Source organism: Parastagonospora nodorum (assembly GCF_000146915.1).
Source record: "Parastagonospora nodorum SN15 chromosome Unknown scaffold_36, whole genome shotgun sequence".
NCBI lineage: Eukaryota > Fungi > Ascomycota > Dothideomycetes > Pleosporales > Phaeosphaeriaceae > Parastagonospora > Parastagonospora nodorum.
The window spans coordinates 3,122-25,444 of NW_001884584.1; the positions used below are offsets into that span (position 1 = coordinate 3,122).

The window sequence follows — 22,323 nt, forward strand, 5'->3', positions numbered from 1 at the left end:
TCTTTAGTATATTTAACTTAGTTTAGTTATATTATACTATAACAGTTTCTTAGCTTATTACTTGCTGTTAGAGAGTTATTCTAAGTATTATCTATGTATGCTATTATTCTATGCAGAGAACTAGAGTTAGTAGGCATATAAACTCTTATATAAGTACGCAGTAAAAGAATATAAATATCTTTTATAGAGGCAGTTACGTAGCAAAGGTTAAAGTTCTAGTATATCTCTAAAGAGAAAAGGAAGTATATCTATTATATTCTCTTATATAATATAGATACGCGTAAATTAAGATATTTAAGATATAATGTTTTGCTATATACGAACTATAGCCTTTATAGTATTATATAGAAAGGTATAGTTTAGGTTTCTTTTTATTATCTAGTATAGCAATATACTTAAGCGTCTTCTTCTATATTTTAAAGCTACTAAAAACCTGCAGGAACTTAATATGCGTAATCTATAAGTTAGTCTTAACTAATAGTATATTTAGAATAGCTCTTAGGCGCTCTGCGCGTTTCTCTTTAGCTTACTGCAATGCCTCTTATAGTTATATTTATAGTAGAGCGTTAGTAGCTAAGTTAGATTAATTAAGACTCTTATTCTTAGAGTTAGGCATGCTAGGTTCGTAGTTTAAGAGCGTAGTAGAAGTTATTATTTATACTATTAGTTATTGCTGCTAGTACCTTAAAGTAACAGACAAGAGTATAGTTAGTAGCAGCTTTACTGCTAATACTCTAGAAGAAGCGTTAGCTATAGATTATAGAGACGTTGCTGTTATACTATTGCTCTTAGTTTAGTAAACTATCTTCTAATATATATTACAGCCTATGTTCTTTATAGAGATAGTTAACTAAGTTCTACTTAGTAGACTTGCTATAGTTAATATGCTTATATGCATTGCATTAATGTAATCCTTTATAGAGTTTTAACTCTAGGTATGCAGGAATAGCTTCTATATGCTAAGAGAAATCTCAAGTATTCTTGCTTTAAGAGTATATCTTCTGCTAGTTATTAAATATAAGCTTTAATAGATTAACGTTGTTATAGCGTTATATTGCCTTAGTAGTTATTATAGAAGTAATATTTAATACTATATAGTAAAAGAGCATATTAGTAAACAGCATATATAATAATCTTATATTAGTAGTTAATAATAAGGTGATTAGGATAAGACATTATAGTCTAGTGTTTAATAGTATTAGTAGCATCTGTAGTATTTTAACTTCTATCTATAGTAGAAATCTATTACTATGCTAATTTTAGCTAGTTAGTATTATAGTCTTTGCTAATATAGACGCAACTTTAGCAGCTCTATGCTATATGCATCTTTAGCTTATATGCCTTATAATGCTGCTTTCTATCCTAAGGTTAATGCTAACTTTATCTAAGAGAAGTAAGAAGATATATGCGTTACTCTATAATACTTTATTAGAGTTTAGATTAGATATACTAATTTATATAGCGCTAGAGAGCTATAGCAAGTCTGCGCATGCGTTTATTTTGCTAATGCTAAAAACTATACTGCGCTAGATTTGCTAGCGCGTTAATAAGTATTAGCTTATGCGCTTTATTAACGACATATATAATAACTCTATTAATAAGATTATAGTTCTAGATAATAATAGTATATCTAATAATGCAATAGCTAGCTACGAAGACGTATCTAAGTCTAAGCTCTGCGTACCTGCTAAATAAACGCGTTTGCTAAAAGAAATATCTATAAGATAAGTTAATAAATAGTTAAAGGATAAACTAGATAGCGCTATTATGTAAACTATAGTAAGTACGCAGAATTAGGCAAGTGCGAAGTAAGATAAGGTGTTATATAGCAACTAGAAATAAAAGTATTATAGATTTGCGCAGAAGTTGCTAGGTGCAGGCATTAAGGTAGTTAGAAATATAATAAATAAAGCTATAGCAATTAGAATAACAGACTGCTTAAAGGACTAGCAGTTAATATTAGAGGTATAGAGATCTTAGTATTCTACTAGAAAACGTCTATTCTCTAAAGTTAAAGGCAAGCTTCCTATAATTCATGCCTATAATAATTCTAGTAATAAAGTAGAAAGTAATCCTTTTAGTATCTATCTATAGAGTTAACTAGTGCTATCTTAGCAGCAAAGCAATAAGGTTAGCAGTTTGTATTTAAGTTATACTAAGATAGACAAATTTATAGATTTATTTAACGCTGCTAGAAGAAGTTAGATAGTTAGTATTATTAGAGATATATAATATTAATAGATCTTAGCTGCTATATATATATAGTATAAGACTCTAGTTATATTAGTCTAAAAGCAGGCGAACTTAATAGGTAGCAGAGGTAGAGAGTTTGCAATAGTAGCAAAAGAGCAGTTATTTAGATCTATATATTAGAGCTAAGAGAGCAAGCGCGTAATGCTAAAAGAGAATCTCTCTAATTAGAAGACGTTTAGATAGGTTCTAGAGAATAAGCAGCAATAGTCTATACTAAAAGACTAGTTTAGTATTAGTATTTTTACTTTGCTGCTGCAAAGCATAGTATTAAACTACTTTATAGAATAGGGTTTACTAATAATAAGGTTTCTTTAATAGGTTAAGATAGTGTAGTTATGCAATATAACTGTTAAACTAGTATCGCAACGTATTAAGGATATATATATATCTTATATAATAGATAGCGCTCTGCCTCTACCTTTATAATTAGAAGAAGTAACTAAGGATAAGTTAGCGATTAAAGACTCTACAGAATTTCTTTTACCTATTAGTAATAGTTAACGATTAGTTAAGAAAGTTAGAGATAGTAATAATGTTAGCGTAATATAGTATAGTATAAATATATAGATTATTAGAGATAGCATTGTTATTTAATAATAGTTCGTATTAAGAGAGAGAGAGGTAGGCAGAGTTATTCTACTTTCCTTTAATATTACTATAATAAGACCTAGAATATCTCTAACAACCTCTTATAATATATTAGTAGTAGCTACACTCTGCTTATATGCGATTTTAGCTACTAAAAGATGTTGAAATACTTAACTCTATTAAAATATTGCTTAACTCTGTTAAAATATTGCTTAACTCTACTATAATATTGCTTAACTCTATTAAAATATTGCTTAACTCTGCTATAATATCGCTTAACTCTACTATAATATTACTTAACTCTGCTATAATATTGCTTAACTCTGCTATAATATCGCTTAACTCTATTAAAATATTACTTAACTCTGCTATAATATTGCTTAACTCTGCTATAATATCGCTTAACTCTGCTATAATATTGCTTAACTCTGTTAAAATATCGCTTAACTCTGCTATAATATCGCTTAACTCTGTTAAAATATTACTTAACTCTGTTAAAATATCGCTTAACTCTGTTGAAATATTGCTTAACTCTGCTATAATATTACTTAACTCTGCTATAATATTGCTTAACTCTTAGGTATGCATAGGCTAGCTTAGCACTATTATCAACCTAATATTAGAAATCCTAATATATATAGCCTATCTGTAAATTAAACATCTTATCTTCTTAGTCTAAGTCCTTGCTCTCTATATCTGCTCTAATAAATGCATATATAGCTGCTAGGTTCTAGATATACTAGCAGTATATTCTCTTTATTCTATATCTCTAGCTTATAATTATAAGCTTTACGCTTATATGCTGCAGTAAAATAGATTAGATTGCTTATATAATGCAGTTACTGTTCTAAAGCTCTATAGTGCACCTAAGCTTAGGCATAGAAACCTTCTCTATATCCTTCTTATCTAACTCTCTCTCTAGAACTACCTAGTAAACTACTTAGACTTAACTCTGCCTACTTACGCGCGTAGTGCAGTTAGCATTATTATCTTAGAATCTGCGCATTAGCTATTTCTAGCTTATTTTAAGCTGCAGCTTTTATATATACTTACTTCTATCTATATTACTAACTCTGCTTAACCTATATATCTGCTGCTAAAATAGCATAATAAACTATAAATAAAACATAACTAGTTTACTAACCTTGCGTAGTACATAGTAGTAGATAACTTTGCTTTAGCTTATTTACCTAATATTCTTATAATATTTAGTAATAAAAACTACTGCACTATCTTTAATAAAAATTCTGCGACTGTTACTATTAGCACTATTTTTATATTACATAGCTACTAACTTACTCTCTTATAGTAGCGCACCTCTTATTATATGCATAAGTGCTGTAAGTAACTAGCAGGCTTTTTTTATAGCTTTGCTATATATCTATATAGCGTTCTTTATCTATACTAACTCTCTACTCTGCGTAAATAACGCCTAAGTAGCTAGCATATCTAACTACTACTGCTAGACTCTCTTTTTATTGCTAACTCGCTAGTTAAGCTAGTAAGCTAAGTTCTTAACGCTAGTTACTCTCTAGTTGCATAGGTCTTTTATAAAGCTCTATCTAACCTGCTTCTCTATAGCGTTATCTACTAGCTAGCTCTAATTAATAACTAGATATAGAGTCTCTATTATAGCAATAGCACTCTTACTATCTATCTATAGCAGCATTAAGTCTTTTAGCATCTAATGCTGCGTGCTAGTAATAGTTCTATAGATTATTAACTATAGCTGCGCTATAGTAAATTAAATATTACTATATAATAACTTATTCTCTATCTAGTTAATTACGCTCTTAGCATTCGTTATATAGCAGACCTTAAAGCTAAACGCATGCAGCTGCAAAATAGCATCTATTAGCATTAGCTTGCTGCTATACTGCTCTAGTATTATAAAGCAGCTTAATATATTCTTAATAAACTTATAGTAACTTAGCGCTAACTTAGCAGCCTTCTTCTTCTTATAGCTCTTTTCTACTAGTTTCTAAATTGCTGCTTTCTGTATCTTTATAGACTAGTATAATATAAGCATGCATAATATAGTAATAATAGTAGATTGCTTAGAGATATATGCTAATAGGTTTAGCTACCTGCTTATAGTACTAATGCTTAGTATAGCTATAGCGCTAATTAATACACTTAAGTACTTATTATCTCTTAGCTCTTAATTAAGCAGTAATAATATTAACTTATGCATATAGTGCTAGAGCTCTTTCTTCTACTACTTATCTAGCAGCTTAGAGTTGCTATAGTTAGAAGCGCTGTTGTTAAACTAGTCTTCTTCTATCTAATTCTACTTCTAAAGCTTCTGCAGCTACTCTAAGCATCTCTTCTACTAAGTAGTTATGCAGTATAGTAGCTATCTGCTCTCTTTCTTATTCTTATTATTATTATTATCGTTGTCTTTGCTGCATTTAGGCTAGACTATAGGCAATGCGTGCGTGCGCTATATATACGTAATAATCTAAACCTATATGCTGCTATACTTTAGCATAGTCTTGCCTATTTAGCTTATATTAAATAGCTTATTATTAAACGTATTACTAAATTTACGTTAGTTAATATATATTATCGCAGGCATACTAACTATACTTAAAGTTAATGCCTGCTAAGCATGCTATAATACTATCTTTATAGCCTAATATATAGTTAATAATGCGCGCTCTTATAGCATTAGCTCTTATATAGTCTCTAGTAGCTAGCTTCTCTTTAATCTCTTTAAGTAACGCGCTTACTCTGCTTGCTTTAACTATCTACTATAATTATAGCAGTCTGTATCTTCTTTAATAGCAGTGCTCTATAGCTTTGCGTCGTTATTAGCTGCTATCTGCAATAATGTTATTTAGACTATAACGTTAAATATAGTCTCTGCATAGAACTTTAAAGCCTATAGCTCTGCTATGCTATCTACTTTAAATAACTAGCTTAGATAGCTAGTATTATAGTACTTCTAGCACTTAATGCCTTCTATCTATATAGTAGGTGCGCACTTCTATTAACTGCTGCTAGGTTGCCTACTAGTCTATATATGCTCTTTATAGCAGTATGCCTGTATTCTTTTTAAGTAGCAATATATGCAACTACACTCTTAATACTATAGTCTATTAGTATATATAGGCAAGTGTAGCAGTAGCCTAGTTACTAGGCTAGAATATATAATATTGCCTTTATTAAATGCCTACTACTACAGCGAAGCCTTATCCTACATAGCGCAAATAATAGCTATCTATGTGTTAGAGACTAGTTCTAAGTGTCTTAGTATTTAAGTAGGCTGCTAACTATAACTAGATAATACTCTGCGCATAGCTCTTGCATATAGCTATGCAGTATAGTAGCAAATACTTAAAAATACTATTAAATTATTTTATTATAAATATCTATAAACTCTATCTATAGAGCCTTGCAGCAAGCGATAATTATATACTGCTAGTAAGTTATAGTATACTCTCTGTATATTAGTATCTAAGGTTACTAGACATTGCATGCTTATAGCACGCAGCATTACAGTATTATTATGCTTAGCCTAGCTATTAGAGTTACTCTAATGCTTAGATTAGGCACAGAAACTCTAATGTTAAGGTTTATAACTCTAGGTTAGTAGTCTATACAGCTCTATTTTTGCAACTCTAAGAAACGCTAATATTAATATATATCTTAATATGCATTACAACGCGCTAATATCGCATAAAAATTCTAAATAGTATAATTAATAGCGCTAACTCTACTGCACCTTTAGCTTAAGTTGTATTAAAATTTATAACGACTTAGGCCTTTATTCTATATTTCTATGTTATTTATAGAATAAACTCTCTAGAATCTAAAATTTTCGTAGAATAAGCTCTGTTCTAACCCTTGTTCTTTTACCTATTAAGAATAGAGTAGTAGCTTAAGTTTTAAAGTTTCTTACTAAAGTAAACTCTCTAACTTTAAATGCCTATATTATAATAAATTTTAATACTATTATAGTTCTAAGTGCAGATCTAAGCTTAGCGTACCTTTCTGCAGAATATAGCCTCTTAGAAATATATTATTTCTTTCTAGAAGGTTATTTATTTCTATAATGCATTCTTATAACATAGCGCCTTACTAAGGCCTATTCTAATTAGCTAAGCTCTGTATTTCTACTAGAAATATAGATAGACTTAAGAATAGGCTTTACTTCTTTAATATAATATATATAAGTAACTATACTAGGCACTCTAATCTAATTAATATAATCTTCTTAATAATAATAGTACTTAGTACTATAAGATAATATAAAGATTAGCTTATAAGAATATAAGAATAAAGAGAGAAAGATAGTATTATAAACTAGAAGTAGAGAGTAATATAACTTAAGAGATATAAGATAAGAAATAGCTAGGTAGCTCTGCTGCAGAGTAAGAAATAATCTATACTAAGCTCTATTAAAGAATATATAACTAGTCTTATAGTCTTATGCGCTAAGTAACTCTTAGCATAATATAAGATAATAAGATAAAGTTCTAGTAATCTTATAAGTCTTAATAAGTTCTATACTTATAAATGCTGTAAGATAGCATAAGATATATAGAATAGAATTAGTATATAGAGAAGATAATAAACTCTTATAGTTTAGTATCTTTAACTTTATACTTTAAGTTACTTAATATATTATACTCTTTATAGAAGCTTATTCTTATTATCTTAGTATACTCTACCTCTATATCTAGTAGCACTTTACTCTATCTGCGAAAACTAACTTAAGCTCTTTAATACTAGCTATCTTATTATTAGCTACTTAATAGATTTTAACATAATGCTATGCGTAATATTAGCAAGAGCAATAACTTTAGCTTATCTACTAGTTAACGCTTCTTAGCGTAAGCTGCTTTTAATGCTATAACTTTTTAGTAGCTTATCTAAATAGCTTAAATCTACTCTATATCTAATATATATAACTATATTAGCTATACTAGCAATATCTTCGTATGCTATACTAAGCTTGCCTAAGCTTAATTAGGTCTATATACTTATAATTATATTCTTATTTAGAGCTACTAGAGTTTTATTATTAAGAATAAGAAGCACGTTACTAAGAATAGTGCTAGCCTTTCTACTAGTAGTATAGTAGTAGCTAAAACTCTAGAGTAGACGTAGATTAGCATCTTACTCTTATTAAGTAAGATCTAAGTAGAGCTAGAAAGGTAGAAGAGTAGAGTAAAATAGATAAAGATACTCTATATTAAAGTAGGCTCTATAGTTATAGCTAAGATAGAGAAGATTACTAATGCTACTTAAACTATCTGCGCTATAGTAATCTCTATATCTTTATATAAATATTAGCTTCTATATATATACTTCTATGCATGCTTTATAATATAGTATTACGTAATATTACTTCTACACTAGCACTAACCTATATATAAATATCCTTTAGGTAACTTATATAAGTCTTATATAGCTACTAGAATCTTATAAAACTCTAGTCTTCGCGTATATAGCCTGCTCTAATAAATACTATAACTATAATATATTTTATTATATATCTTATAACACGTTAGTTAGATTATTATAGGACTTAATATATTTAATATGTATTAATTTTCTATATCTTATACTTAAGTTGCAGTTAATTTAAATATTATTTAGAGATTAGTTCTATTAGTTTTCTTAAACCTAGGAACTAATATCTAAAGATTTAGAGTTTCTTAGAGAACTAATATAGAAATCTATATTAGTTCTATTACCTATTAAAGATAGGTTTTAATAGATTACTTATAAACTATATTATATAATCTATACTATATTAAAGTTAGAAAGAGATATATTAAAGTATAGCTTATATTACTAGAGTTAAAAGCTAAGTAAGCTATGTTACTTTACTTAGCTCTAACTCTAGTAATACTAGGCCTATTTAGAAAGTCTTTAATATTTTAGAAAGCCTTAATATAGAGCTTTCTAAATCTAAAATAATATCTATATTATATAAAGAACTTCTAGAGTTAAGATAGAAAGAGTAATTCTAGAAAAAAGTACAGCGCTTACTTAGATATAGCGCTTACTTATAAACTACGTTACTTATTACTATATTAAGATCTTAGATATATAGCCTATTCTATTATCTTTCTTTATTATAACTCTACTACGTTATATATATCTGCTGCTTATAGCATAATTCTACTTTTTTCTAAAATAATACTAACTCTAACTAGCTAAAACTAGTAAGAACTAGCTTAGTAAGCTCTAAAAGCTAAGATATATAAGCTTCTAACTTTCTCTTTCTATTTTATTTCTATAGCTTCTTACTAGTAAGCCTATACTACTATTATACTACTATCTCTCTTTGCTCTACTAATTAGAGCTTACAAACCTTAACTAATTGCCTACGTCATCGATCTTCGAAGGCCTTCGCAACAATGGTGTCTTCGCCTCGTCGTCCACTCACTCAAAGCCAGACCCGACTTCAAGGTCAAGCTCTTGCTAACCTTCGTGCGCGCCAACTTCATCGCGCTACAATCATCGCAAGTCTACAGCGACATTATCGAGCATTGGACCAGCGTCTTCATCTTCTTCGATCGCCACGTAGAGTGATTGATGCCGAGGGTGGCATCGCTAATCCACCACCACCCTATACTCCACCACAGCCACTCTGGAACACTGCTGAAGGACTCTGGTCTGCATACAAAGCGAACGGTAAACAGGCTGCGTTGAGAGTGGGACTGGAAGCGCAAGACCTGCAAGAGCTTTCAAACTACCGTTACAAGTTTTCCGTTTCAAAAGACCTATTGTACCTGGTCAAATCGAGCTCGAGAGTGCAGAGTTGTTCATTTTGCCGCGTGAAGGCCCGGTAGATAGATCAACTATCGTATCATTCATCTTTCGGAGGGCGGTGCGTCATCTTGTCACCGTTCGTGTGGGAAGTCAGCTTAATCGTGAGTGGCAGATCAAGCGCATCGGGACAGCGGTGATGAAGCGTGGCGCACTCGACTCTTTCTTCAAGCCCTCCGAAGCAAAGAAACCGAAGTACGAGGCAAGCAAAGATAAGTCACAGCATAATGCCTATCCGTTCGCGATCCCGCACTTGCCTCCGCCGTTTAAGGAGCAATTATGCTTTGCACCCGCAGAAGAGGGAAAAGTGATGAACGATCAGCTGGACCTCGATTTGGTATACTACCAACCATACATACCAGCCTCAATGGCACCAGGTCTCTTCGAGTTCCTGCGACAAGAACTCCCCTTCTACCGCGTGCAATACAACATCAACCGCGGTGGCGTGCAGACGCAAATCAACACGCCGCGCTTCACCACCGTCTTCGGCATCGATGAGACATCCAGCTTCGCCGCCGATGGAAGCATCGTCGACGCAAAGACAGGCAAGAAGGTCGACGCCAAAGCATGCAAGTGCAAGCCGCGCCCGATTCCGCAGTGCCTTGACGAACTGCGCAAACTCACGGAAGGCTCAACAGGCGAGAAGTTCAATTTCTGCCTCGTAAACTACTACGCCGACGGCAAGGACAGCATCTCGTACCACTCGGACGACGAGCGCTTCCTCGGACCCAACCCAGCCATCGCATCATTCAGTCTAGGCGCAAAGCGCGATTTCCTGCTGAAGCACAAGCCCATCGCGCCGCAAGCCGGTGTCGTCGTCGAGGAGCCCAAGGGCATCAAGCTGCCGCTGGGCTCGGGCGATATGGTGCTGATGCGCGGGCGCACGCAGAGTAATTGGCTGCATAGTATTCCGAAGCGGGCGGATGCGAAGGGGAGGATCAATATTACGTTCAGGAAGGCGATGGTGAAGGGCGGTACGGAGAATTATTATCAGTACAATGTTGGGGTGGGAGGGGTGTTTAAGTGGGATGCGAAGGTGGAGAAGATGATGCCGTGGGATGCGCAGGCGGCGCGTGTAGAAGGTGGGGCTGTGGGCAAAGCATCAGGGAGCGCTTAGGATTAGAATTGACTCTCTGAAGGGTGCTCATATTGAGACTTAATCACGGCTTTCTTTAAACATATAAAATTGTTCTCAAAGCCCTACTTAAGTCTTTCATTTCAAGTAGATGACAATCACGACCTTTTTTTGACATGCACATCCCTTCGTCGCGTACAAGTGACACGCCCTCAGCCACGGCCCTTCGTCACCGAATCACCATGCCAATGGCAGGTCCCGGCGGAGCGAGGCTCCCTCCGACGGTCGGACGAACCCACAAGAGGCCGGTGTATGAGCCCAGCCAGTAAAGCGGCCCAAGCTGGCCTTCAGGCGACCAGTCTATGTACTCAGGTCCGCAAAACACACAGGGCGCCCAGGGTAGGAGACTCGGTATTCGTAGGATGGAGGCGAGCAAGGCTGATGGTAGGTCATCAGGGAATTCAGCAGACTCAGTGTTACCAGGGTGAAGACGGGCAAGGCTGAGCTCGAAGTGATGAAATAGTAGAAAAGAAGGAAAAGGAAGGAGGTTTTGGAGTACTCTAATCCATACCACTCATCAATATCAAATAACATCCAGCCTCGCGACATTCAAGAGTCTCCTTGCCCAATACCATCACATATCTGTCCCTCCAGGCCGACCGATATCGCAGCTGAACAACGGCATCCTATATTATTATCGCAACACCGCCACTTCAACCCACCAACCCTAGTCAGCATAATCCCCATCCTATATGTCTCTTCCTCGACTAACACCGCCCCAGAAACAATGTCTTCTCCCTCCCTCCCTCCACGCGTCGAAGCACGCACCCCAGCCCAGGCGCGACGCAAGTGGCTCTTGATCGGAGGCATCGTGCTCGCCGTCATCGTTGTTGTCGTCGTTGTTGCTGTCGTTGTTACACTGATGGTTTAAATGGGGAATAGACAGGAAAGAGAGGGCGCAGAGATGGAAACGGAGGAGTGGTATGCTGTAATGAAATCAATTCGTGCAATACAAGTCTTCGGTGGTATATCCTAACGCATGCGCATGTGCTTGCTCACTTCCTGTTCTCCCATCCAAAGCTCCTCATCTCCATCTCCAAATCATTGTGGCCTCTCTCTCCTCGCAGTCGCCGCTCTCACTTCCTCCGCGCTCAACCCTTCCTTTCCAACATCCACAATAACACCTTGATCCTGCAATCTCTTCTTCATGACCTCTTCCTCGACCGCCTTCCTTCCCACCACTTCATGTTGGCCTGGTGGTATGCTGGCAACTTCGTCCGCAGGAAGTTCCACGGGTGCGCCGGCGTTGATGGCGGGCGTGTCTGTGTTTATGAGCGGGGTTTGGGTGGATACAGCCGGCGAGGTTTTGTGGGGAAATGTGGATGTGCGGTGGATTGGGGATATGGGTGTTGGGTCGGCCATGGTTTTAAGTTGGCCGTGGCTTATTTGAGGATGCGTGGAGTGAAGGCTAGCACTGGTGTTGGAGTCGGGCGGGCGCGGGGCCTTGATTCTGGGGTAGTTCGCGGAGGCGAGGATTTGAGCGTAAGAAGGATGGTGAAGCTGGACAGAGTAATAGGATGGATGATACCTCAGGCTGTCGAGTCCAGAAGAAGCAAACGAGCCAACGGTCAAACAAAGCGCCGGGCGCGTAAGCACAGCACAAGTTCGCGATACGCGCGCCTCGTTTCTAGAGCCCAAGGCGGGGCACGCGATCAGCCTTGCAGGTGGGGTTGAGCTATGAATAGAACCAGCTTTTGCTGTCTTTGAAGTCAAGGAACCGAGGCGTATGAGGAGTATCGTTTTGATTGAGATGTAAATGTGGCCTAACATGGCTAAATAGATTGAGTTGAATAAGGTATCGTGTAGTGTTCACGCTGCGCTCGTATTTTTGGCCCCCAAATTAGCAGACATGTGACAAGGCATATCAATCGTACATGCATGTGCTCATTCCAGCGTATATCATAAGAACCTTTTTCTCTCCTCCAATTGTCTCTAGAACACCGTCACTAACTCGTCTTCGGCAACATGTACCCCATCGCATATCCCGCGCCCGAAGTACCAGCCTTTTGATCATCCTGCAACGGTTAGCTATACGAGTCTATTGATCAAACTTGCTGCAGCGGAAATAGATCGCTTACACCCATGAAGACAGTTTGACCAAACGCATTTGTACGCGTCTCCTGACCGTTGGTCGCCGCCAAATCGTTGGGCAGGCCACTAGGGTCTGTTTGCATGGGCATCGAGCCGAGATCCATGGGGAAGAAGTTTTGCGTCGTGTCGATGCCGCCTGTCGGACCTTGGATGTAGGAATCCCATGCATCCTATGATCGTAAGTATGATTGTCTAATAGAAAAGAAATCGGTGCAGACTTACCCAATTGAGGTTGTCGGTTGGTGGCAGGTCCAAATTCTGGAAAAGATTCGCACCGAAGAGATTCGAGAACGGACTGGCAGCACTCTCAACGCCTGGAGCACTGGTTTGTCCGTTATACTGCGGCGTCAAACCCGAAGATGGTTGAGGCATAGGGTCATTCAAAAGGTTCGCCATGGATGCTGGGTATCGCTGGTCGAACATGTTTGCTGAACCAGGTGTCATGCCGCCTGTGCTTAGCATGCCTAGCGTCATCGCTGCTGAATGCTCAGGAGCGACATTCGACTCGTCCATGGGTGACGGCTGCGGGAAAACAGATGTTGCGGCTTGGAAGCCATTGTGCTGAGGCTGTCTTGTTGGACGATCAGCCTTGAGCTGGTTCAGCATCACACTGAGCGTCGTGTGTGCCTTGTAGGCCTCCATGGAGTGGTCTTTGAGACCGTCCCAGATGTTCACCGCAGTATCTATCGCATCGATCATCTCGTCGATCTTCTCTGAGCTCCAGAGGTGCATGTTGGCCTCTTCGGGCCGGGGCTGGCGTCGGCATCGGATCGTGTGGTAAAGGTCTGATGCGATGATCATGGCAGCGAGCAAGAAGTCGACGGTAGTCAAGGACGAGATGAACCATTTGACATTGCGTAACCGACCTCCGGGCTGACATTCTCGGTGCAGCGTTGCTTGGTGTTGGAGAAGGTTCATGGAAGCATCAATGACAGCCGTCCGCGAATAGCTGAAGCGTGAGTGTACTCGAGCGTAAGCGAGGAATTTTCTGTGCAGTACGCATATTATCTTGAGGTACAGCAAGTCCAATGTGAAGCGTTGCATGATGAGCGTCGACGGATCCCTTGCCGCCTCGTCCATGGACCGCATCTTCAGATGTGGGGATATGTTCTCGTGCAGTTCTCGCGCCTCAGCATCGAGTCGCATGATCTCTTCGTATGTCGCGCATGTCAGGGTTTCGGTGGTTTCGACAGCTTCTCCAAGCTTGTAGATGAGGCGTGTTCGGTTGATCAAGAAGAGTGCTGGGGTGGCTTCGCTTTCTGGCCTCGATGGCGGCAGTGCCTTCATATCCTCGATTAGCTCGTCATCGTAGATGTTGCGTGGGATCTCGGTGTTGGTGTCTCGTGGTCGAACAATTGGAGGCAGACCGGCTTGTGCCGAGAAGAGCAGATCGATGGAGCGAATGGCTGCCCACACTCGACGGCGCATCTCTCCCTGGTAGACAGAGATGCCAGGATATGGGCCCGGGTCGCGATGCAGGCCCATTCTCATGGCCAGCCGCACAATGATGCCGGTGCTGATGAGGATGCCAACTTCGGCGTCTCTGCTCCGCGCGTATTCGGCATGGACGTGCAGAATAAGCGTCTCGAGCATGCCGCTGATGGGCTGTGTGATATCTGCCATGACCAGACACTGCGCCGTCAAGTCTCGGTACTCCTTGGACATTTCCCATGACTTGTTGTGGTACTCAGGCGGCTCATCTCCCGCTCGCGTGTATGACTGCAGTGCTATGCACATCATGCCGAAGACCAGACCAAGCCAGATGATGGGCGTCTCGTCTGGATTCAGCCAATGCCTGTCGTACTCCTTCTGAAACGTCGGCCCGTGTATGATGTGGATGCCCGGGTCGTATGTGTTGAAGAATCTCGACACGAGGATGTCTGCAGTCGGCTTCGGCGGAAACTGTAAGAGGATCTCGGCTTTGGATGTGTTCTTGCGCTGTCCATACAAGAAGGAGGTGCCCGGTGGGTTCTCGTCGCTGTGGCTTGCCTTGTACCGCTTCAGCTGGTCGTCGTACTGCTTCTTGTGCTCGGCGAAGTAGTTTTTGACTTCGGAGATCTGGACATGGTTAGCCACTGATAGGCCCCAAGGACATGCTGCGACCTGCCTCTCCCAATATGGCGTACCAATGCGCCTCGGACGCGAAGATGGTCGCATTGTTGTGGACTTTCATGACGCCGATCGACTTGGTCACGTTCTCCATCTCGCTCTCGTCCTCGGCGTCCTCTTCGGGAATTGACTCTGGGGCGGCGATGCTCATTGCGCTGCCCATGTGAGCCGTCTCGTACTGCTGTTCCGACGAGCCGCTGCTCATGCTCTGAGCAATGGCGGCCTGCGCTGCTGCAGGCCCCGCACTCTGCGCGCCATTGGTCATCAGCGACAGCACCAGTCCTTCGAGGCGGTCAATGCGGTTTTGCATGTCGTCGGGAGAAGTGGCCGACCCAGCGCTCGCGGCGCTCTTCTTGCGGTTGCCGGGAGTCGCGTACGTACATGATCCCGTGTCTCCTCGCTTGGTGCAGTTGTCGCAAGGATGGGCCGCGATTGCATTTCAGCCTGTCGCAGTCAGCGTCGTGTTCTTCACGTGCGGGTCGCGCTGGTCGCTTACTTCCTGTGCCTACATGGTCCACACGACAGAGGCACGCGGTTCCTCTTGCGCACAACTCTGAACTGCGGGTCTGGCGGCGATTGTCCCGCGCTTGACGACGTCGTCGACGGTGGTGTGGGAGGCATCTTGCGTCTTATCGGACCCCTCCACACTCTGGTGTGCTATGTCTGGTTGTTGGAACCGTGGTCCCGTGATACGTGACGCGCCGAGGTCCCTTCTCCTAGCGGCTGTGGCACACGGTGTGTTCGCACTTCAAGTCTTCAATCCGTGCCTCCTGCGCGTTGTCGCTCAGCTCGTTTCGTCGGGTGTGCGATCGAGTGTCCAGTGCGGCGCGGCAGTTTGGACTGTGCTCAGACAAAAGCCTCGATAAGTTCAGTCGAGACTTGTCGCATCCAAGGGTACGGTCCGCGCTTTGCGCTGCACTCTATCAGCCAATGTATGGCGGGTCGTGGAATGCGCGCAGATACCCTTCACGGTTGTTTCCTGCTTCCTGACGTAGCGCCCGGTTCGTGATGACGTTTCCGCTCCTGCAAGGCGCCCAATTACACAAAAACTGTGCGCGCTCGACCTGGCGACACTCGCTGGCAGGCGGTAATAATGGTGAAAGAGATTTGGTGTAGGTGCGTGTTGGTCCCGACTATTGCAGGTCCAAGGCCAAGCGCCGTAAACTCCGAGATGTTGTCTCTGCCGTCACATCAGGCTGCCACCTTCTGATAATCGCACTGACTAAGCCCTGCAGATCTCTATGAGTCATCTACACGTGCAGACATGCGCTGATATATACAAGCTTCAGTCTTATCCACATCGGCTTGTGAGACGCCCGATGCTGGGGCAGTCTTTCTGCGTGAGAGCGCCATGAAGCGGGGTCGAAGCTTTAGGCGCCCAGCCACAACTTCCGCCAAACGCATCGTCTCACGAGTAGACATCAGCCATTTCCCACAGTTCACCTTATTGACATATAGGATCTGTAGACAAAGAATCTTATTTTGGGTTACATTGAGCAGAATGCTACGCAGATTTAGTCTTCCACTCTTAGTCTTCATTCTACATCCAATGTCAAGTGGGTTTCCATGGTAGAAAGTCACTCATGCGACGCACTACCCTTTGCTCGTTGATGACGGATTGATTCTCAGGAGGGTGGTTCTTGTCTGATTCGGACGCCTCGAGTCATCTTTCTCGTCGTTGTTCTCCTTCTTTCAGTCACGCATTTGAGCAACTCCCACATTGAATCAAAAGTAATGTTTTATTTCACAGGAGTACCGTGACCGTGTACTCACTCACTTTTATTTGGTCAAGAACATGTCTGATGCTGATATCATCACATGTAGCATGGAAGACACCTTCCTCCTTCGAAACAAATCTCCGGGTTCTCGTCAATTTATCTCACTTTCGTGCTGTATACATATCGTAGGGCTCTTCCGTTCTTGCAAGCGACCTACCTTGGCCTCAGCTTGCTCACGCCTGGGGGAGAAGTCGTGCCGTAAGGTTCACTCCTTTTCGTAGGGCTGATTCCGGCCGCGTTACCGGCGCTCCTTCTCGTAGTGCTCGAATCATCGTCTGTAGACTTCGAAGCACATGGAAGCTGACCCACCTCGAGTACTTTGCTCGTCGGTGATACCACCAGTTTAACATGTGCCTCACAGAGCACGTCGTCCTCAATCCAAGTCTCAATCCCCGTACACTCAGCACCCTCGAGCAGAAAGTCTCTTCGCAGTCAGTCAAGCCCATCTCACTCTCCATGTGTATGTGCCATGTAGACTATCGACTTGCCCGCTCAAGCACGCCGACTTCGCTTGTAGCCCCGCGCGCTTTCTCTCACTCTCACCTCTTCTCTGCTCCGCTTGTCTGTCGTGCCTCACCCGCACCTTCCTCCAACTTACGCACTGACCCAGCACCTGCCGCTCGCTCTCTCACCTCAGCCTGCTATATAAACCCTCTCCCTTCCCCTCCCTCTTCTCAACTCTACCTCACCAACTAGAGTTTCTCTCTATTTCCACCACCTCGCAATTGTCTCCAACCGAGCAGCAATCATGAAGTTCAACTCCCTCCTCCTCGCGGCCACCAGCGTTCTCGCCCTGGCCACCGCCGCAGTCATCTCCCCTCAAGCCCGCACTATCGCTGCTCCTACTCCCGAGCAGTGCGACCACTACTGCCATCAGCCGTGGCTCAAGTGCGTCGAGGAGCACGGTGGTACCGAGGAAGCTAAGCGCGGCTGCAACTGCGACCGCTTTGGTAACCCGGGACTCTGGTGCCGCCATGCTGGTATGTTTGCGAGATTCATGCGTTGATGGAGTGTGCTAATGTGACCACAGGATGCGTCGAGGCGCCTCAGAACTGTCCCAAGGCTGCTGAGCTCCACGTCGCAACTCCCGCTTCTGGCTTGATCTCGGAAGATCCTCGTTCTGAAGACCCTCGCCGCTCTGAGGATCCACGTCGATCTGAAGACCCGCGCTCCGAGGATCCTCGCCGTTCTGAAGACCCTCGCTCTGAGGAGCCACGCTCCGAAGACCCTCGACATGTCAACGACGACAAATCTTCGCGCCGTTGCATCATCTGCAATACTGCCGCCAGGCTCTGTAAGAAGATGTGCAAAGGTGACGCTGACTGCGAGAAGCGATGCAGCCCCTGGAACGAGCGCAGCGGCTGTGCCGTGTGTGCCATTCCTAGCAACACCTCTCACCTCCCTCGCCATCAACTCTCAAAACGCATCCCGGAACCTTGTGTCATCTGCGAGCATAGCATCAAGACCTGCAAGAAGATGTGCGATGGTGACGCAGGCTGCGAGAACAGCTGCAACTGCAGCTGGAAGAAGAACCCGAACTGCCGGGAGTGTGGTATTAAGTGCAACCCAGCTTGAGGGTCAAGCCATTCTCTGAGAATGCAGATGTACCTGTCCGACGACGCCACCTGACTTGGGCTGAAGTCTGCTCGCAAGGATTGGGCAGGACTTTTGATTGGAGAACGGAAATGAATATGCATGTGGGAACTCACCGTACATACAAATGATGAGGGAGAATCTCAATGGCAGATGAAAAAATAAATAATCATGACTGAAACTCGTCACACTTGCGCAGCGCTCTCTTCCTACGTGGCTATGACTGACCCAGCTTTTCCAAGAATGCTTTCTCCACATCTGCCAAATGAGCAGGTTTCGCCGTCATGCTCGCCATCAGGTAAATGACGTTGCCCAGGATGCGCGAATGGATCTGAATGGATGACGCGGAAGCTTTGTGCAGCAGAGCATCACGCAGGCCAACGGATGCGGATGATGTGTAACCTACATATCGTTAGTAGGAGATATGAGTAGAGGGAAGATGGGGCATACCTGAGCCAGAACCGTCGATCAAAGACACTGCTAACACAGAACCCAGCGCATTGACAAAGTCCACGCGTTGGTGATTGGAAACTTGTTTCACGAAATCCTTCGACCACATGCTCCAAAGCCCTTCGTCAATCGACGATACAGGTCTTTCCACGTCGTGCGCTTGCCACTCCTCAATGAAGCTTTGCCACCCACCGCCATTCTTGATCTCTTCCACAGCATCTAAACTGGTATTAGCGACATGACACCCAACCGCATGCGCAGTATAGCTGTGTCCGTGCAGAAGAGCCTGAGACTTCTCCTCGCCCCAAAACGCGTCGAAGATCGATTTGCTTGCGGTTGTAACAGCCAGCGGAAGAAGACCACCGGTGAGCAGTTTGGCGTGAACACTGATGTCTGGATGAACGCCGAGGAACGATCCCGAGGAGAAGCGCCCAAGTCGATTAAGACCGGTGAAGACTTCGTCGAATACGACTGGGAGACCGGACCATGCGTGCTCGTCTGGCAAGGTGGGAAAAGTGGTGGATGCAAAATTGTACCGCCGCACAACACGCACGAGGCTTTGCTGGAACAGCGGATCAACAAAGAGCATCCCGCCCGCACCCAAGATCACCGGCTCCATTATGAGCGCGCCAAACTTCCTTCCCTCTTCTTTGACTAGCTTATCCAGCGTCTTCTCAATCCTCTCCTCATAAGCTCGCGCTTCATCCCCCCTCTTCCCAAGATCAAATATCTCATCTTGGCTCGCGAAGCTTTTCTCTTCGCCCATATTCTCAACGACCCATCTCCCTTTCTTCATCTTGTACGTGGGATAATCGAACCAATACCCTCTCCCGCGATACCAATCAGTCTTCTCGTTGAATACACACGGCTCACTCGCATCCATCGCGCCAATCGTGTCGCCGTGATAACTCCCCTTCAGGCCCAACACGCCAACCTGCTCTTTCCCACCATCCCAGCCGTACCGCTTACATGCCGCGCGCAGCCCCATCTTTATCCCGACTTCCGTCGCCGTGCTGCCGTTGTCTGTGTAGAACACTTTTTCCAAGCGCGGATTCTCAAGATTGGTAAGCAGTTTTTGTGCGAGTCTAAGGGCAGGCGCATGCGTAGCCCCAGCAAACATGACATGGCCGTATCGTCCGGCCGCGTATGCAGCAGCGAGTGCGAGGTGCGGGTTGCCGTGCCCGAGACCTTGGGTCCACCATGATGCAGAGCCGTCGAAGGCAGGGTACAGGGCCGAGTCCTTGTCGGTGCTGGCTACTTGGAAGTAATCACCGTATGCGGAGTCAAAGACGAGAACGGAGTCGTTGGCGGTGTGTTTGTGTTGCGTGAAAGGGTGCCAAATAGCGGATTTGGTTTGCTCGGACATGGAGTCTAGATCTGCGAGGCGGGAGGTGTGGCGGTGGATGATGCGTTCGGCTACGAGATGTGTGTGTTCGGTCTGGCTCTGCGAGGTGTAGTACTTTTGCATGACTTCTTGCTCTTGTTTCGAACCCAGCAGTATGCCGTCCAGATTCGGAATCCACGGGAGAGTGAAAGTCGGGATGGCCATTTTCTGAAAATACTGGTTCAAGTACTCTGCGTTTTCGTACTTACTCTGATCGTCGAAGCACACAACGGCGTCGAGGTCGTAGCCGCGTATGATGAGTGATTCGGCGGCTGAGATTGTTGCAGCAATGCCACCGAGGCGATGGTCACCTACGAGAACTGTGGGGAGTCGCATTGGTCGGAAGAGGTCTGCTTGCGGTGTCCCTGATGGTCCTGGACTGAGCACACCCCCGGCGGTCTCGATGAGCGCGACACCCATGGCATCTTGCTGCGCTGCGATTGCGTCTGCTTCATCCTGGAGGTGTTTCGCGAGAATTTGATTGATGTGCTCGTCTGCGGGAATTCGAGCTGCCTTCCTCGCTGCGACATGCGGACTTACAGCATCGTCGAATTTGAAGAGTGTGGACACTTTATGGCCGCTGTACCTTTGGACATAACTGCACAACATCAGCTACAACGTTCTTCCTGCTTACGAATATTTCCTCTAGCGGTCGCACCTATCGTCCGCTTCATTCTCAGGACCAGTTGATACTGGCTTGATGTACCGCACAGTCCATTTTTTCGCACCCGCTCTTCTCCCAAAATGCGCGCCGAGCAGTGTAGAGAAGACAGTTTTGCCGACACCGGTGTTTGCACCGTAAATCTGCACGGCAACGAGCTTCTTCCACAACCCTCCTGGCACTCTCGCCATTTTTCACTGCATTATCTTATTACTCCAGCACGACTGTGCAAGCGGGACGTTGTGCTCACGACTAAGCCGAGGTCTTAAGGTCTTGAGCCGACGTCGCTCCCAAATTGAGCGAAGCTTGCGACCATTAATGGAACATTCCGTGAAGCATCCCGCGCAGATTTGTGGACAAATTGAGTTAATTTAACCTAACTCGTCACCCTTGCAATGCGGATGGTGCGGAGTACTCTCCGATGACACTTGACCACCCAGACTGTCGGGATGCACTAACGGGACCCTGGAATAGTGTTACTCATCATAACTGTCATGCATCGAGGTTTGCGGTGATGAGATGTCGCCATATCAAGTGGCCCATCTGGAAGGGAAGCCAGACAGAACAATGGAAGGCAAGTCTCAGACGGAGTTGGAGAAGCGACTGCAGGACTTACTCGATCGCCGGCGTACGACTTCGACACTGCGCAAATTGACGCTTCCTCTTGCCAACCAGGTAGACTTCTCATCCAACGACTTTCTATCCCTCGCAACATCTGCGCAGTTCAAAAAATTGTTTTTGGAAGAACTGGCAAGTTCTAAGCTACCGCAAGGCAGTGGAGGCTCGCGCCTTCTAGACGGCAATTCGACATACGCAGAGGTTCTGGAGCGGGATATCGCGCAATTCCATGGCGCAAAAGCAGGCTTGCTGTTCAACTCCGGCTTCGATGCAAATGCGGGTTTCTTCGCTTGTGTGCCACAGCCAGGCGATGTAATCGTGTACGATGAGCTTGTGCACGCGAGTGTACACGATGGCATGCGGTTGTCGCGAGCGGGTAAAACCATCGCATTCAAGCACAACTCGGTCCCAGATCTCAGGGAAGTTCTGCAAGATCTTGTGGATGAAGATGTACTTTTGAGACGGGAGAAAAGGCGCGTAATTGTGGCCGTGGAGTCGATTTACAGCATGGATGGGGATCTGGCGCCACTGAAAGAGATCGTAAACGCTGTAGAAGAGCTGGTTGGGTCCGAAAGAGGGTACATCGTTATTGATGAGGCACATTCTACAGGTGTACTAGGTCATCGAGGAAGAGGGTTGGTGTGTGAATTGGGACTTGAAGACCGCGTATTTGCACGTCTGCATACGTTCGGAAAAGCATTGGCAAGCAATGGCGGTAAGGCTAACTGCTTCCTTTCGACTGGAGACTGCATAGCTAATTTCAACATAGCAATCATACTTGGGTCTCACACGTTACGAGAATACCTCATCAACTATGCTCGTCCACTGATTTACACAACCTTCATGGCCTACCCAGCATTAGTCGCCATCCGCTCAT

The 22,323-nt window shown here is 43.4% G+C and overlaps 8 protein-coding genes across 8 annotated transcripts; 4 read left to right on the plus strand and 4 right to left on the minus strand.

The window, feature by feature from the left end:
* Window positions 1-9,766: 9,766 nt before the first annotated feature.
* Window positions 9,767-10,744, plus strand: SNOG_15119 (hypothetical protein; the record flags this gene model as incomplete). The annotated part of the gene is made up of 1 exon (XM_001805229.1): window positions 9,767-10,744. The coding sequence occupies one exon, from the start codon at window positions 9,767-9,769 to the stop codon at window positions 10,742-10,744; it is 978 nt and encodes a 325-aa protein (XP_001805281.1).
* A 166-nt stretch (window positions 10,745-10,910) lies between these two features.
* On the plus strand, window positions 10,911-11,309 carry SNOG_15120 (hypothetical protein). The gene is made up of 2 exons (XM_001805230.1): window positions 10,911-11,101; window positions 11,159-11,309. The coding sequence occupies exons 1-2, from the start codon at window positions 11,015-11,017 to the stop codon at window positions 11,204-11,206; spliced, it is 135 nt and encodes a 44-aa protein (XP_001805282.1). The 5' UTR covers window positions 10,911-11,014; the 3' UTR covers window positions 11,207-11,309.
* A 494-nt stretch (window positions 11,310-11,803) lies between these two features.
* SNOG_15121 (hypothetical protein) lies at window positions 11,804-12,124 on the minus strand (the record flags this gene model as incomplete). The annotated part of the gene is made up of 1 exon (XM_001805231.1): window positions 11,804-12,124. The coding sequence occupies one exon, from the start codon at window positions 12,122-12,124 to the stop codon at window positions 11,804-11,806; it is 321 nt and encodes a 106-aa protein (XP_001805283.1).
* Window positions 12,125-12,505: 381 nt separating this feature from the next.
* On the minus strand, window positions 12,506-15,272 carry SNOG_15122 (hypothetical protein; the record flags this gene model as incomplete). The annotated part of the gene is made up of 4 exons (XM_001805232.1): window positions 12,506-12,777; window positions 12,841-13,023; window positions 13,076-14,911; window positions 14,961-15,272. 4 exons carry the CDS (start codon window positions 15,270-15,272, stop codon window positions 12,709-12,711), a joined length of 2,400 nt encoding a protein of 799 aa, XP_001805284.1. The 3' UTR covers window positions 12,506-12,708.
* Window positions 15,273-16,836: 1,564 nt separating this feature from the next.
* SNOG_15123 (hypothetical protein) lies at window positions 16,837-17,211 on the minus strand (the record flags this gene model as incomplete). The annotated part of the gene is made up of 3 exons (XM_001805233.1): window positions 16,837-16,852; window positions 16,898-17,164; window positions 17,192-17,211. The coding sequence occupies 3 exons, from the start codon at window positions 17,209-17,211 to the stop codon at window positions 16,837-16,839; spliced, it is 303 nt and encodes a 100-aa protein (XP_001805285.1).
* On the plus strand, window positions 17,089-18,315 carry SNOG_15124 (hypothetical protein; the record flags this gene model as incomplete). Its single annotated transcript, XM_001805234.1, has 3 exons — window positions 17,089-17,200; window positions 17,484-17,720; window positions 17,771-18,315. The coding sequence occupies 3 exons, from the start codon at window positions 17,089-17,091 to the stop codon at window positions 18,313-18,315; spliced, it is 894 nt and encodes a 297-aa protein (XP_001805286.1).
* Window positions 18,316-18,533: 218 nt separating this feature from the next.
* On the minus strand, window positions 18,534-21,019 carry SNOG_15125 (hypothetical protein; the record flags this gene model as incomplete). Its single annotated transcript, XM_001805235.1, has 3 exons — window positions 18,534-18,735; window positions 18,784-20,765; window positions 20,826-21,019. The coding sequence occupies 3 exons, from the start codon at window positions 21,017-21,019 to the stop codon at window positions 18,551-18,553; spliced, it is 2,361 nt and encodes a 786-aa protein (XP_001805287.1). The 3' UTR covers window positions 18,534-18,550.
* A 376-nt stretch (window positions 21,020-21,395) lies between these two features.
* Window positions 21,396-22,275, plus strand: SNOG_15126 (hypothetical protein; the record flags this gene model as incomplete). Its single annotated transcript, XM_001805236.1, has 2 exons — window positions 21,396-22,085; window positions 22,216-22,275. The coding sequence occupies 2 exons, from the start codon at window positions 21,396-21,398 to the stop codon at window positions 22,273-22,275; spliced, it is 750 nt and encodes a 249-aa protein (XP_001805288.1).
* Window positions 22,276-22,323: the final 48 nt, after the last annotated feature.

Excerpts from the sequence above, each read along its gene's own strand:
- SNOG_15120 (XM_001805230.1), top strand. The coding sequence starts at position 11,015 with ATGAGCCCAGCCAGTAAAGCGGCCCAAGCTGGCCTTCAGGCGACCAGT. Across the intron at positions 11,102-11,158 it reads AAACACACAGGGCGCCCAGG|GGAATTCAGCAGACTCAGTG; the intron begins GTAGGAGACTCG and ends GTAGGTCATCAG.